We start from the raw sequence: 14,461 nt of genomic DNA, 5'->3' as shown, positions 1-14,461 counted from the left end.
TAGCAACACTGATGGCAGCGGGTTCACTCAAAAATCAAAGTCAGAAAAATCATTTCCATGCCTTTGAAAAAAGCATTTTTTAACACAAGATGTCCTTACATGTCAGTGAATTTGAGGTCACAAATGAATGGCTGCAAAATTTACACTAGATGCGCCAGTGGGACTCTTAAGCTTGTGCTGTGTAATTGGGATATTCATCTTTTCCTTGGCAACTGGAGCCGTTTTTCCACTTCAGAGCAGCTAAGACACTCTGAAAAGATTGCTCGAGGGCTTAATGACATTTATCCCTTGTTGAAATGAGAACTCTGACTGGGAGAATCTGTGCTCTCATGTAATACTAATATGTAGATGTCAGCTGAACAAGGAGAGAGAAGGTCACTGTTCTCAGTTGTCTAAAAAGATAACCAGTGGCTAGGCTCCTCCATGACTAATATAGCATCTTCAGACTTTATCGGTTTGTGTGAATGGGTGTGTGTGCTGACTAACATGGGTATAGGGTTGCCGGATGCTTCGCAGCTCATGACGAGGTCTTCAACACTAAAGACGGTGACAGACTCCGGCTGTGTGGAGATCATTGGAGGCCTCTTGACTGCAAGGACCAAAACCAGAATTATTTCTGTCACAGTACCAGTTAAAAAGCAGGCGGGCATATGCTGTTACACACCTATACGGTTTAAACAGATAGAGACACATGCACACACTCAGAACAGTGCAGCAGCCTTCACATGACCTGCTTTCATTCTGCACGCTGCTGTAATAACTCCAGCTGTGACATACACACATATATGACCCTATCGTAACACACGCATTCTTATGGCTGTTGGTAGGCTTAGCAAACAGCACAGAATGACCAGAGATACCACTCATTTTCATAGTTTAACAGCTGCCGATAAGTACATTCAGTCAATATCACTTAAAAAGACTCCCCAGAGAAAGAGATGAAATGTAGGCCGAGGAACATAGTGAGAGGAAGAGAGCAGGCGGAGAAAATGGGTTGAGATGAGAGGAAATTGATGTAGCATAATGTAAAAGGGAGAGTACATGTAAAAGAGATATACAGCACAGTGCTCCTGGTGAGGCTCGGAGACAGGGAGAGCGAGGGAACGAGTCTGTGGGGAAATGAAGCAGGGATTTCGAGGGAAAAAAAAGTAATGACCACAAGAAGAGGTTTCTCTTTCTCTGTCACCACGGTCCATAACAGCCATAAAGCAAAGCCTCGATAACAGACTCATAAAAACCAACATGCTGGGATTTTGTGTGACTACTGTATTGAACCAGCGTGTTTGATTCCTCCACATGCTTTACGGCCCATGTCGTGTTTTTATGTTCTGCTTTTCAATACTTATGGGCAGAAATTTAAATCTTTTCCTCCACAGAGCTTCAGTAACTACACACAAAGGCTGTTTGCAGCAGAATAGAGGTCACAGCTTGATACTTGTTAGACGTGTTAGAGTCTTTAATTTTACTTTAAGGGACAGAGACAGAGCCCGAGTCAGGGATGAATTTACATTATGTAGGTAAATGGGTAAAGGAGGACACAGCATGGAGGAAGGGCTGCTGCGGTGGATCAGACGACGGAGATGGAGATGGAGTGCCGAGTGGACAGGGGAGATGGATGGAAGTGCAGCAAAGGCAGAGCACATGCAGAGCAACAGAGGAAACAGAGCAAAGGAAGATGGAGATGGAGGGAAAAAAACAAACAAGGGGTGGAGGCGGATAGGGAGAGTGAAGGAATTTAATGAAAGAATTCCCACTGATAGAAGAAATAAGCCCCTTTCCTCAGCTGATCAAATTGAAGTTCGGGCTGCAGGCGCTGCTCCATTATTGGCACAGGAGGAGGAGAGGAGCTGGTGCTTAGTGCTTTAACTCCTCTTTATTTCCCTGTGTCTTTGATCTGACAGCCCTGCTGCCTCCTTGCAGACAGTAGTTCCTCACACTTCCTCCTCCCTGCTCCTACAGGGATCTCACCTATTGGGAGCCAATAATGCTAAACAATAATAATGTGCAACACACAGAGAGACGCGCGTGCACGACGACAGCTGCATAAACACGCACACGCTGGAAATGGACATTAATGGCAGATTCATGAAAGTGCAACACAGTGCGACAGGACTTTTGCTGTGTGCTGGATGTAAGATAACCTCTCTGGCAGAGTGTAAGTGTTTACAATAAGCTTTGCCAACACCTGCATTAAGACAGACAGACGTCAACAAAGTTAAAAGCACTTACGATCACTTATGTGGTCTGTTTGTCCACAGTGGTGGCAAGAGAAAAGGCAATGAGGGAGAAAAGATTTTAGTTGCAGTAAACAAGGAGGAGTTAAATACAAAAACAGGTCGAAAAACAGAAAGATACTGTAGATAGATAGATAGATAGATAGATAGATAGATAGATAGATAGATAGATAGATAGATAGATAGATAGATAGATAGATAGATAGATAGATAGATAGATCATTGAACAACAATTATGATACATGGACGATAAAGCAGTGTAATGTCTCCTGTAATGGGGTGTGGCTTTTGACCCCGGCCTCCTTGACACAGATTCTAATGCATCTCCTTTATTGATCCCAATCACTGCCTCAGTGGCTCACATTGACGTGGCAGGGCCTCGCTAATTGAAAGGCAGGGGACACCTTGACCTTTCACATCTTTGACCCGCTCCTCCTTCCTCCTCCTCATCGTCATCCCTTCATCCTCCCTGGCCCTCTCACCCCTGTGTCACCTCGCCCCTTCTGGGATTAGATCGGGAGATTTACTGCATCTCATCAACAGTTATGGGTTAGGAGTGCGTGAGCGCATGTGTGTCCACGCGTGTGCGATTGCTTGTTTGAACACACGCGTTTGAAAGCTGCGTGGGCGGCAAAGGCCTGTGACTCACTGCAAGTAGTCTTAGATAAAGAGTGAACAGAGGCAGCAGTGAAAACAATATTCTCTCTTTCTCTCTCCCTCCATTGGAGCTCTGTGGGCAGGCCGGCAGCAGCTGAGAAGATGAAGATCAATTTCAGTGCAGGGCCACAAGCTCAGCTGTATTTCCAATGCCCACATATTGCATCGAGGAGGAAGACGAAATGAGAGCGACTGAGGAAAAACCTTGCTGGATTTTTGTTGTGTAATTCGATCGCTGATTAAATTAATCCCCAATCAGATTCTGGTTTGCACCAAGGAAACCAGATCAATAGTGGGGCTAATCAATAGAGTATGAGGGGCTCAATTACAAAGTAATTAGGCACACCAGGCACAGATGAGTGCTAACCAAAGAAACCTCAGACGGTGTAGTATTTCAAGCATAATAGCGCAATCCAACCCTGAATATTGAGGTTACCGAAAGAGAAACGCACGTTCACTCTGCTCATTTGCACTAATTAATCATGATGAAAGATCATTATTAGCGTGCTTTGATGAACCAACAATGTAATTAACACAACAAATAGATCTTTGAACCTCATGGAAGCATTCAGCTGCCATTGTTATGAATGGTGCGATACGAATCTGTACTCACAGTTGGAGGGTATGTGTATGGCTGCTTGGCTGGGCCGGGCAGCGAGGGGGAGGAGGAGGAGGAGGATGGGGAGGAGGCGTGAGGAGCACTGCCCCCTACTGCCTACCGGCTGTCGCTGCGTGTGAGGCATTGCTCACTGTCCCATCAAAGTCCCACCTGCTCACACACACGTACAGTAAAATGCGCACAGAGGGCAACCTCACACACACACACACACACACACACACACACACACTTGTGCAGAGCAAGTGTGAGGCTATGTTTCTCTCGCAGGAGGCCTTGGCTTTGCCTCGTACGTCTTTGGTCCCTCTTGTCTGTTTCTCTCTTTTTTTGTCTTCTTTAAGTCAGGTCCACGCCCTCCTGCTGGTCCCCACTCTGAAAGATAAAAGGAGAGGGGGGCAAGAGGAGAAGCGAGAGGGAGGGGTAGACAGGGGGCCATGTGTCAGAATGGGAGAAAAATTACCCTGCACCATGTGGTCAGACCTATAGACAGACTAGGACATGGAGTTAACACGCCAATCAAGATTCAACAATGACACATCCCACAAAAAACACCAACAATGCATATCACTGAACCTGTTCCTACAAAGAAAGATCTCCTATTGGTTGATTACATGACCAGTGGCCCATATGGAAGGGCCAGTCAGCGGGACAGATGGACAGAATACCACAACAAGAAGCTGAACAGAGCCTCCCAGCTCCCAGATGGGCTGCGGACAGACAAATGCAGATTGATGAAGTGTCAAATCAGATAATACGCAAGACGGACAAACAAATAGTTGATAATTAGGTCGACTGCTCAGGGCTGCCTGCACAAACCGAACAGTTCGTGGTGTACTTGGGTGATGGCGCTGTGATAAGTGTGCGATAAAGATGCTATCAGTCATGGTGAGCAAGGCGAGCCACCCCTGCTAGGAGTCTATCCGTTCTCCATCTGTACCCTTGGATCCGGTCCTCGCCACAACACGCAGACTATCCTCCCCCGCGGCACCACGTGGCGCAGCCCGCTGACTGTTTACTCTAGTCGGTATCACACACAAAGGACTGTTATAGCACACCATGATTAAGACATACATGTGAGACAAAAGAAAATGGCGATAATAGAGAGGGGTTGCTTGTTTGGCAGCTCTGCAATGATGGCAGCCTGATTGAAAGAGTCTTGGCTCCGCACAGCTCTGTTTGCTGGCAATGCCACAACGGAGTGATGGGTGACCTTGGAGAGAGGGGGAAGGTCAGGGAAGAGAGGAGATGAAGATAATGGAGAAGAGTGGAAGGTGAGAGGAGACAGAGAGATGTATTCACAGTGAGTAATGGCTGGCCAGATAATTAGTTTGGATTTTTCCACGTCACCCTGTGAACAATGTTTTCAACAATATCTAAGAAAAAGAAACAGGAATGTTGGATTTGTCTACATCAATAAAGCCAATTTAGATTAAATTAAAGACCAAACAAAAGCTGAGCCCTTAATAAGGCGGTTTAAACTAACGGCATTAGGATTAAATGAGCCATTACACTAACTTGCTTGCCTTGTCAGAAGAACGGCGCAACAAGCACGCAGAGAGGGAGAGGAAGGAGGGGTGATGTGGGTGGAGGACTTCAGGGGAAGATAAAGAGGAAAAGTGGGTTTGAGGAGGAAAGTGGAGAGGGAGAGGCGGAGGTGAAGGAAGAGAGAGGTAGAAGAGTGAAGGAGGGAGGGCGAGAGGCGATGGGAGGAGTGGAGGGTTGTGGAAAGAGGGGAGGAGGAGGAGCAGGGACGACAAAGGGCGACAGCTGTGACGCTAATCCTATCCATCCACTTGCATACATACACACACATGTGCAAGCTCTTCCAATCATTTGTTCACTTTCTTCTTGTTTCTCTTCTTCTTCTTCTCATTTTCCCGTCCTTCTATCAGCCATTTTAATTGGTTGTTGGTTCTCTGGAGACAGGCGGCCAATTACAGTGATCCGGCCTTAAACGTGCCATTCGAAGCAGGTGAATGAAGTGGGGCTGGTCAGGGTATTAGTATGGGTGTTAATGTGATCTAAGGTGGGAGCTTTGCCTATCAGTGTCCCCTCCAAGGAAACAGAGTGGGAGACGCAGCGGAACAAGGCAAGACGCTGATTAACGATGTGGCGCGCCGTAGCCTGTCATGCCGCCAATCATAATTCACAGGGGGAGTGGGCTGCACATGCACAAGCCGGCACACACACACACACGCACACACTGAGACTCATGGGCAGGCATACAAAGAAGCTTGTTATGCATAGATGGACTGACAGAAAGGAAGGAAGGCAGACAGACAGACACACACCTCCAGTGGTCTGACAGAAGAGATCAGACAAATAAAAGGGCATGGTCCAGTGGGCTCCAGTCAGGAGGTCGACCTTGCCAAAGAATATTCCAGTCATGTTGAGTAGGCGCAGTAAAGGGGAACACTATAATGGGTTGGGAGGGGTTTGAAAAGGAGGGCCGGTGAGTGAGAGAGAGGCTGAGACAGAAAGAGAAAGAAAGAGGGAGAGAGAAGTGGCATGGAAGGTTGCCATCTAATGAGGCTTACCCAGCCACCACAAACATGCTGATAGCACAGACTGATGTGGCCTGAGACACACACACACACACACACACACACACACACACACACACACACACAAACACACATGGACACTATTCCAAGCTGTGTGCACGGCATGGAGGCTTGTGACGCTCCATTATCACAGGGGTGAGAGACACTGACATCAAAGCAGACGCCTGATTTCACTTCTTCAGGGTGTCCACTGTGCAGCTGTCAGAGATCCAATCCCGGCCCCGTTACCTGCTTCATTGGACAGGGTCAGAGGTCACGCCTGTGATGGCTGCTTGCAGCTGGGCTGAGATGACCCGTCACTGTGTTTCTGAGTGCTTTTTAAAACTATTATCGCTGCTGGGACGTCAACAGGCGCCATCAGAAGTCATTCAATCACAGGGAGATTGTAGAATGAGCAGCGCTGTGTTGAGATTTGAGGGCGTGGTTGGTCCCTTTTTACCCGCAAGAAAGACTGACGGCAGAAAATTAGCCACCGACAGGCCACGTATTAAGCAAGCAAAATCAAACCAGCCAATTTCGCTACTCCTTCAATTATTCATGAATTCCTGCTATGAGGCTTTTTGCTCACAGAGACACAAGTAACCAAAACATTTTGGATTATGCTGTTAGTCTCACTATCAATAGCAGGATTTAATTGCTGCACGCCATTGTGGCGCGTTGTCATCCATTAGACAGAAAACTGCACCCTTTCCATGCTCTGCAAAATGTTGTAATTAGGACTAAGTAGACATGTTGGGCGTTGCCAAGGACTTTCCAGTGCTGAATAGGCTGTCTTATCAGTAGAGGAGGGGGGGCAAGACACACAAGATCAAACCTCAAGAGTCAAATCGTGTTCTGAGTTTCACGCATATTCTGATCCCCATCGTGCCAACCGCCCACATATACATGAGAGACTTTTACTGTTTGCTTCATATCCTCACTCGGCTGTCTGAGGAGCTGCTATGCTGATGAATGTAGCGTGGTATATTTTCTCTCAACGCAGTGAGTCACGCAAATATCAATTCTAAACGCCTCTCTGTACTTTGATCAGATGTGCTGCTCTACTGGATTTGTGTGTGAGCGAGTGTGTGTGTTTGTGTTTGTGTGTGCATGTTCAAACATGTGTGCAGGTCTTGTGTCCTGTCATGCCTTTGCTTTTAAATATTAACTACCTCCAGCTGTGAAGATGTGTAGGGGGAGAGGATGCGGGATGGAAGGAGGTGGGGGGGAGAAAAATAAATGAATACATGCCCCCCTTTACCCCCTACTCTCCCCCCAGGGTTCGTCTGTCTGGTGAAACATCAGGCTGAAAAGAGACGGACGGAGGGACAGGAGGAGGAAGGGGAGTGATTTAGACATTAAAAAAAAGAGAGAGCGCTCACTAAGGCAAATGGACTGGCATTACAGGAGAGAGGCAGTGAGAGATTATAAGGGTCAACGGATAGTAAAAGTGAGGAGGGGGCTCTGAGATACAAGGTGATGCTGGCAGGGGGTTGATGATCAGGCCCCCTACAGAGTGAATTATTCATAGAAATCCCCTTCCTGTCGGCGCAATTTGCCCTAAATTCACCCAAATTCATAATTCATTCACACCGCTCGCCATACATTTGGTATGGTCCCAGACTGATGCTGTCCATCTATACCTGCCGTCTTTGGTGTGGCCGTCTGATTCTCTCCTTCACTCCCTCCCCTCTTCCTCTCTCTGACAGGGTCATACTTAATGCATGAGCCTGTTGCAGTGAGACAAGTCTCAGACCCATTTTGTCGCTACAGCAGAAAAATACCACAAATCATGTGAAATAACACTGGCTACCTGTTTCCGCTCCGCTCCACAGTTCACTTTGCAACGCAGACACGTCTTTCATCATTCACCGCAGTGAAGATTGCATTTCTTCCAAGATTTTTTCACGTTTTCTCTGTGTGTTTCTGCTTAGGAGCCGAGACTTATAATAGGAAATGTCCAAGGATGATGAGAGCCCATTTTCCTGTCACCTTTTTATCAGTCTTCTCCTTCTCTTCTCTCAGCCCCCCTGGTAGCTGACACTAAAAGCTTTCTTCAATTCCCATCCGATCACTTTTCACAGTACATGTCCTAGCCCCTCCTCCTCTCCTTCTCCTTCTCTTCTTTCTATATTCAACACCTTCTCTCTCCATCAATTTAATAAACTGCTTGCGGTAGCACTCCGGCTTGGACAATAGGCAACACGGCTAATGAATTCAATATTTGCAACTTTAATGGAAAAGGGGCTTTACAGCACAGTGGGAAACCAATATCTCCCTCATGATGGTACTCTTTGTTTTAAAGGCCAAGTAGCATGCGTTTCAAGACTGATGAGCCATGGTCACCACCAAATGGAAATTTCCCAGCAGAAAAAAGCTGCAGAGCCACAGCTTATCTGGAATCAGGGTATACAGACAGCACATTTATCAATACCAATATTAGCATAAGCTTGGCCATTACACACTTTGCTACTCCCACTAGTGTCAAATGCAGCGATAGAATGCATGCCATATTCTCCTCATTTTCCAACCGCCTGCACCTCTTTCGAAGACCCCACCGCACCCCACCCCACTTCGTTCAGTCAAGGGTTAGAGGTTAATATTGGAGTGACAAAAACCTGGAGAAAATAAAGGCTTTCAGAGTAGCCGTGAGGGCAACCGCCCACTTTCTCTCTCTCTCTCTCTCTCTCTTTCTCTCTCTCCCGGTTGCCATGACAACAGGGTCTCCACACAGCATCCCCCTTGTACATACAAATTCAGTTATTCACACACATGGACACTAACAGGTTTGCGGTATCACTTACATATGCGCACGCACGTACACACGTTCACTCATTGGCTGGCGCACACTGACAGGCCGACCCTTAAACATGCACACACACACACACACACACACACACACACACACACACACACACTTACGTTTAAGTACAAATACTTAATGTCTTCACGTCTTTACCTCTAACACATACTTTAACAGACAAACAGACAAAGGTCTGGCAGAATACTGTTTAAGTTACTCATAGATTTGTGAGGTGAAAACATGCACAGACTTGTCCAACTGAAATTTAAACACAAAACAGAAAAGTCCAAAAGTCCTCTACAAATCTCTCCTCTCCCTCTCTCTCTCCTTACACAAACAAACACACAAACACAGAGACAGTCATCCCTCCTATTGCCAAGACTGCAAAAGCAGCTACCTCTGGTGTGATTTATTTATTGATGTTTTTCCCCTTAAGACACAATGGGAATGGTAGAATAAAAGAAGTGGTGAATAATTCAAGGGGAAGGGAGTGGACTCATTAAGACATCCGTGAGGGCTGGAGAATGAAAGAGAGGTGGATGGATGGAAGGAGGGACGGCGGAAAGAAAACTGACAAAGAGAAAGAAGGGCAACACCGGCGGGAGATCAAAGGGTGGGTTGACAACAAAAAGTCTGAAAAATTAATAGAAAGTGAAAACAAAGAGAGACAGAAGAGAGGTGGAAAGAACAAAAATAAATGGTAAAAAAAGAGAAGTGTAAATGACAGATGTGAAAAGAAAGAGATCTGGTTATGGGATCACTCACCAGTAAAAGCCTGGTAACGATCAAAAACAGGGGTGATACCCTAATGTAATAGTGTCAGATTCCCTGTATGTGTGTGTGTTTGTGTGCACATGAGTCCATGTGTGTTATATCAGTAAAGATCAGCCAGTGTGTCAGCAGGTCAGCTAATCTCTCTTGTCAGCTAATGGAGCCAGCCTTGCAGATGGAGTGCTGCCTCTGGCTCTCTCTGCTTCTGGCATGTTAGCTGCTGCTCACTTAAGTCTGCAACCGATAAGGTAATTTGCTTATGGCTTGCCTGTCAGTCAGTTAGTAACAGGAAATAGAGATGCATGGTATCAGTAAAGAAAAAGAAAACAGAATGGAGCAGGGCTTGTGTTTTTGGGTAGATAAAATCATGACTGTAGACGTTTGTATGGAATAGTTAAATGGGCACAGCATGTGGGCAGTGCTGCATTACTGAATCTCTCTTTTCCATTCTCTTAGTATTCACCTGTAATCTAAAGGCAACAGATATGGACATGAGAAACACATGTATCCTGTATGTACACACATGCATAAACTCTCCTTAGACTGCTGCACTGCTGCCTGTGGGCGTCATTTGCTTCATTAGCTGCAGCATCAGTCAGATTCTCCGCCTGCAGCACAAAGCGCAGTAATTACAGACACACCCTCCGTGTCATGCAGGAGATATAAGATTCGATGCATGCAAACACCCTTGTGCATGCCAGACCTCCTCGCGGGCACTTGTTATGCACTCTGTGTGCAGCAGGAACATGCAATGATGAATGCATGCAGCTCTTCAAGATACATTTTTGCAGCGGAATGGTTTAGTGTCCATACAGTAGATAGTTAATGGCGTAAGCTAGAGTAAATAGGGGCAATCATGACATTATGAAATTACGTGGAAGAGCTATTAGGAGTGACCTTCCCTCTCTCCCCTCCCTGCTTCCTATTACTGCTCCGTCCTATAGCCCCTGCTTTCTCTTGCTCTTTATCTCTCACAGTCAGCCTCTCGCCTTTTCTCCCGTGAGCTAACAGACTCGCTTGTTTTTTGTGTGTGTGTTTTTGATGAGCATTTTTGACCTTCAATGCCACTTTTTTTTCTTTTCTTCCTACCTTGACAATATGTGCTGTTTGAGGAAGTGAAACTCAGTGGAGATCCTAGAGTAAACATGTTTTTATGTGGCCTTTCATCCCTCGGAGAGAGAAATTAGAGGGAGATCAGATGGGTGAAAATGAGATTTTATGTGAACGTGCTAGTAAAGCCTTTGGGGATCAAACTGGAGGCAGGCAGGCCGGTTAAAAGAAGCTGACATCAGTATAGTTATTTACCAGTGTTAGCCCTGAAACCAGATGCAGCAGCTTAACACTGTTGGAGATGACGAACCAGCTACAACAAACAGTATGCAACAGCACCAGAGGGAAATCAACCACTGAAGCAGATGCTCCAACGGTCGTGTGTGTGTGTGTTTGTGTGTATACATATATAAACAGGAAGGGCACTAAACATAACCTAACACATGACTTCTTTATCATGCTTTTTCCATGCAAGTTACATTGTTATTCAAGTCAGCCATGCAGAAATACAGCATAAAGCAGCAGAACGCTCTACAGGCCTCAAAGGAAAGGCTGCGGTGCTAAGGTTATCTGATAAGCTTCAGGTGTGAATGGGAGCATATGTGTGCACTTGTGTGTGCTTCTGGGTTGCATCAAGTGAAGTGTGCAGGTGGGGGCAGGCTCGTGTTGGCTGTTGCAGGTAGTGATGTCTGAGGAGGGGCTGTGCAGTCAGTCATTCAGCAGACAGAGGGAGAGAAGAGGAGGAGGGAGTGGTCCCTTGGGTCAGGTGATAAGTGGTCCATACAGTGCTGGAGGACACAGCTGCCAGAGGCTTGTGTGACATGCAAGGACACGTGGCCGCCTCCGCAGGGAGAATCAGCACGCCACACCCTGAGGAGAGGGGCGGAGTGTGTATACGTGACCTACGACCTCCATCACAACAGGTTAGACACTTGAGATACCTGTGTCTCACTGAATAAAAGCACTCTTACTGTAGAAACATAACAAAAAATACAAATTTGCCTAGCGTGAAACTGTGGTATGTCTTTGTTTTGAAGAAGTTTCCGTTTTTCCCAGGTTCTTAAGCACATGCACCTTGTTTTCATAATATTTCAAAAAGGTAATTTTTGGCCCTAAGCTTCCCTGCAGACAGCTTCTTGCTAAGATTTAGTCTTTAAACATTTGACAAGGTCTCCTTTGGTTTTATGTAATCCTTTTTTTCCCCTACCACTTCAGGGAAATGAGCTGCTGGCAGGGCAAGGTCACACATAGTGCTTTGCTAACACATTTGCATGGAAGGGCCCCAGTGGTTCAACGACTGTGGGAAAGTGGCTGGAGCTTCTTCTTTTTTTTTCTAGCCCTATACTGGGCTTGTAGAGACATGCAGGAGCCATACATGAAGAAACATACATCAGACATGCTTGCACCCATGCACAGAAAGCACCGTACAAACACACACCACCACTGCTGCAGTTGAGAAAAAAATTTAAATACAAACAATTGCAAATTTTTAACAACTAAAGCAAACAAAAACGGCTTGAGCATAACCAGTCAGATGTCACAAGTTAACTGACTAGAGTAGAGGTGGAGCAGATGCAGTTTTAGCAAAACAGCTCACAGGATCTGGTGATTGGCATCTTCAAAATGATTAACCAGGTCAGACAATGGCTTCTTGGAAATCCCATTAACTTTGTTAAAAGTTGCAAAAGCAGCACTTCCCCTTAAGTGCTCCTCATCTAATCAAATACAAAGTCTTTTGAGGACGGGGAAGTAGATGTAACGCCCCTAAACAGCTAGTAAATGTCTATCGAGTGGAAACAGAGTGGAAGCAGAAGGGGCTGATGGTATGTGGATGAATGAAAAGAAATGAGAGAAGGAGCAAAGAGAAAATAATGGATATAATATCTCTCTTCAAACAGTCCAGTCTCCCAAGTCCGGACTAAAATTAAAGAAATGATCACAGTCCCATCAGCTACCTTAACTGCACTTCCCAGCACTTTGCCTTCTGTCAGGACACGGCTAAAACCACATCTTATATAAGCGCTAACATTCTGACTGAGCAATTTCATCGATTTGTTTGTTGTCCAGTATGGAAATTTGTCTTTCTTCCTGCTGTGTTTGCACTTTGCTGTATTCCTTTTATGCTCCACACTCTCTCGCCACAGAGCGACGAACAAGTCAATCTCTATCCCATTTATCTGTGTGGAGTCAGGCTATTTTCAGCCAGACTTCTAACATCAGTAAAATTCATATGAATTGAGTCAAGGTGAATTTAATTCATTTTCATGTCAATAGATTACTATTCTCTACAAAAATGCTCCCTACTAATAGGTCCCAGTAATGAACTGTATATTCAGTTTATATAAATATCTGCTGTTCTGAGCACTCTGATGCAAGAAAGTGATAACTTTTACATTTATTTCAGCGACTGCTGCAGTTTGCAGATGTCTCTTTTTGCTGCAGTTTTGTGCTATATAAATTTTGTTTTTAAGAAAAATCAATATACAAATACAGATATTATATAAGTGTGTGCACTGGCTCAGAAAATCATGGCCCGCTGGAGCTGCTGCTTGTCTCTGCATCAGCTTGTTTTGCCTCTGTCTCTCATCTCTTTGTGTCATCGACACACACAGGAAAAACAGCACAGCTCAGACAGAAGAAGAAGACACACAGTCACACACAAACTGAGGTTTAGGTAATTGTCTAGCAAGACAAGTCAGTTTAAGGGGATTTGCCTGCCATTCAAATAGGGCTGAGTGACGATAAAAAAGGGCAGCAGAGAGATGGGAGACAGGGTTTGCATGGTGACATGGCCGCTGAGCCTCATACGTGGTCTCGGCTTATTTGTAAGCACCACCTGTGTGAGTGTGTGTGTTTGTGTGAAAAAGTGTGAGTGTGTGTTTACTTAGGATGTGGCAGGTCAGTATTGTTATGCATGACTAATTCTGTTTGTCGTAGTGTGTGTACGTGCACGTGTGTGCGCAGTGTCTAGGGTTAGGTGTCAATACTCCTGCCTCCCTTTCCTTTTCTCACCCCGCTATCACCATGACAACCTCCTGACTCCAGCTCAGCCGCACACAGCAAATATTTCTCTCCCCTCCCCCTCAAACATGTTCATCCTCCACACCCCATCCCCCCATCCCCTCTCTCCCTCTCTGTCTCATCTATCTGTACTTTATACTCTCTACCTTCATCTCCTGTCTCCAGTGTCTCCATCTCTTGCTCCTTCCCCATCTCCGGTTTTCTCCATCTCCCGTTATGTCTACATGCTCCCCACACTTGAAAGAGTTGCTCCTTCCTGACTGTCGTCTTTGCAGAAAGTCTATCTTTTATTTGCGCTGCTCTATCTCTTTCACTTCTGTTCTCTATTCTCTGCTCCCCGCTGATTGCCTCTCACTCCTTACATCAGTATGAAACTTCCCTTTTTCTCCCCGTGAACTCCTTTACCTCACCCCTCCCTCCCAGTCTTCTACACAATGAAGCTTATGGAACACTACCTTCCGTCTGTCCTGCACTACATCTTCATTACAGCCACCCAGCCAAGATCATGCACAATGCAATTACAGGTAGCATTCTATCAGCCTCTGTCATCAACTTTTATCAAGCCCGAGAGAGACCATCCAGTCTAAGGGGAAATTTGCAGGCTGGCACAGCATCGATACAATCCCGCGACCCTAAGTGGCAGCCTAACTCCCATCACATCTGTTATCATTATCATCAGCACACCATTTCTGCTCTGTAACTAAATCCAATCATTACCAATGGAGTCCGTGGCGGAGATCTATTTGAGACGGAGCGGCTTGTGCTC

At 45.8% G+C, this 14,461-nt stretch overlaps 1 protein-coding gene across 2 annotated transcripts in view; it reads right to left on the bottom strand.

Annotated features, from left to right (window-relative positions):
- The window catches only part of l1cama (L1 cell adhesion molecule, paralog a), a 40,093-nt gene that overhangs the window by 15,170 nt on the left and 10,462 nt on the right, over nucleotides 1-14,461 (bottom strand). For both annotated transcript variants that reach the window (XM_041945493.1, XM_041945494.1), the window contains exons 2-3: nucleotides 3,505-3,879; nucleotides 487-589 (exon numbers count right to left, since the gene is read on the bottom strand). In XM_041945493.1, coding sequence (XP_041801427.1) covers nucleotides 487-589; nucleotides 3,505-3,634 — 233 coding nt within the window. In that variant the 5' untranslated portion in view covers nucleotides 3,635-3,879. The remainder of the gene's footprint in view (nucleotides 1-486; nucleotides 590-3,504; nucleotides 3,880-14,461) is intronic.

Source organism: Chelmon rostratus, chromosome 10 (assembly GCF_017976325.1).
Source record: "Chelmon rostratus isolate fCheRos1 chromosome 10, fCheRos1.pri, whole genome shotgun sequence".
NCBI classification, from domain to species: Eukaryota; Metazoa; Chordata; class Actinopteri; order Chaetodontiformes; family Chaetodontidae; genus Chelmon; species Chelmon rostratus.
Note: the sequence above shows the minus strand (reverse complement) of the source record. Positions and strands in the feature narration are given on the sequence as shown.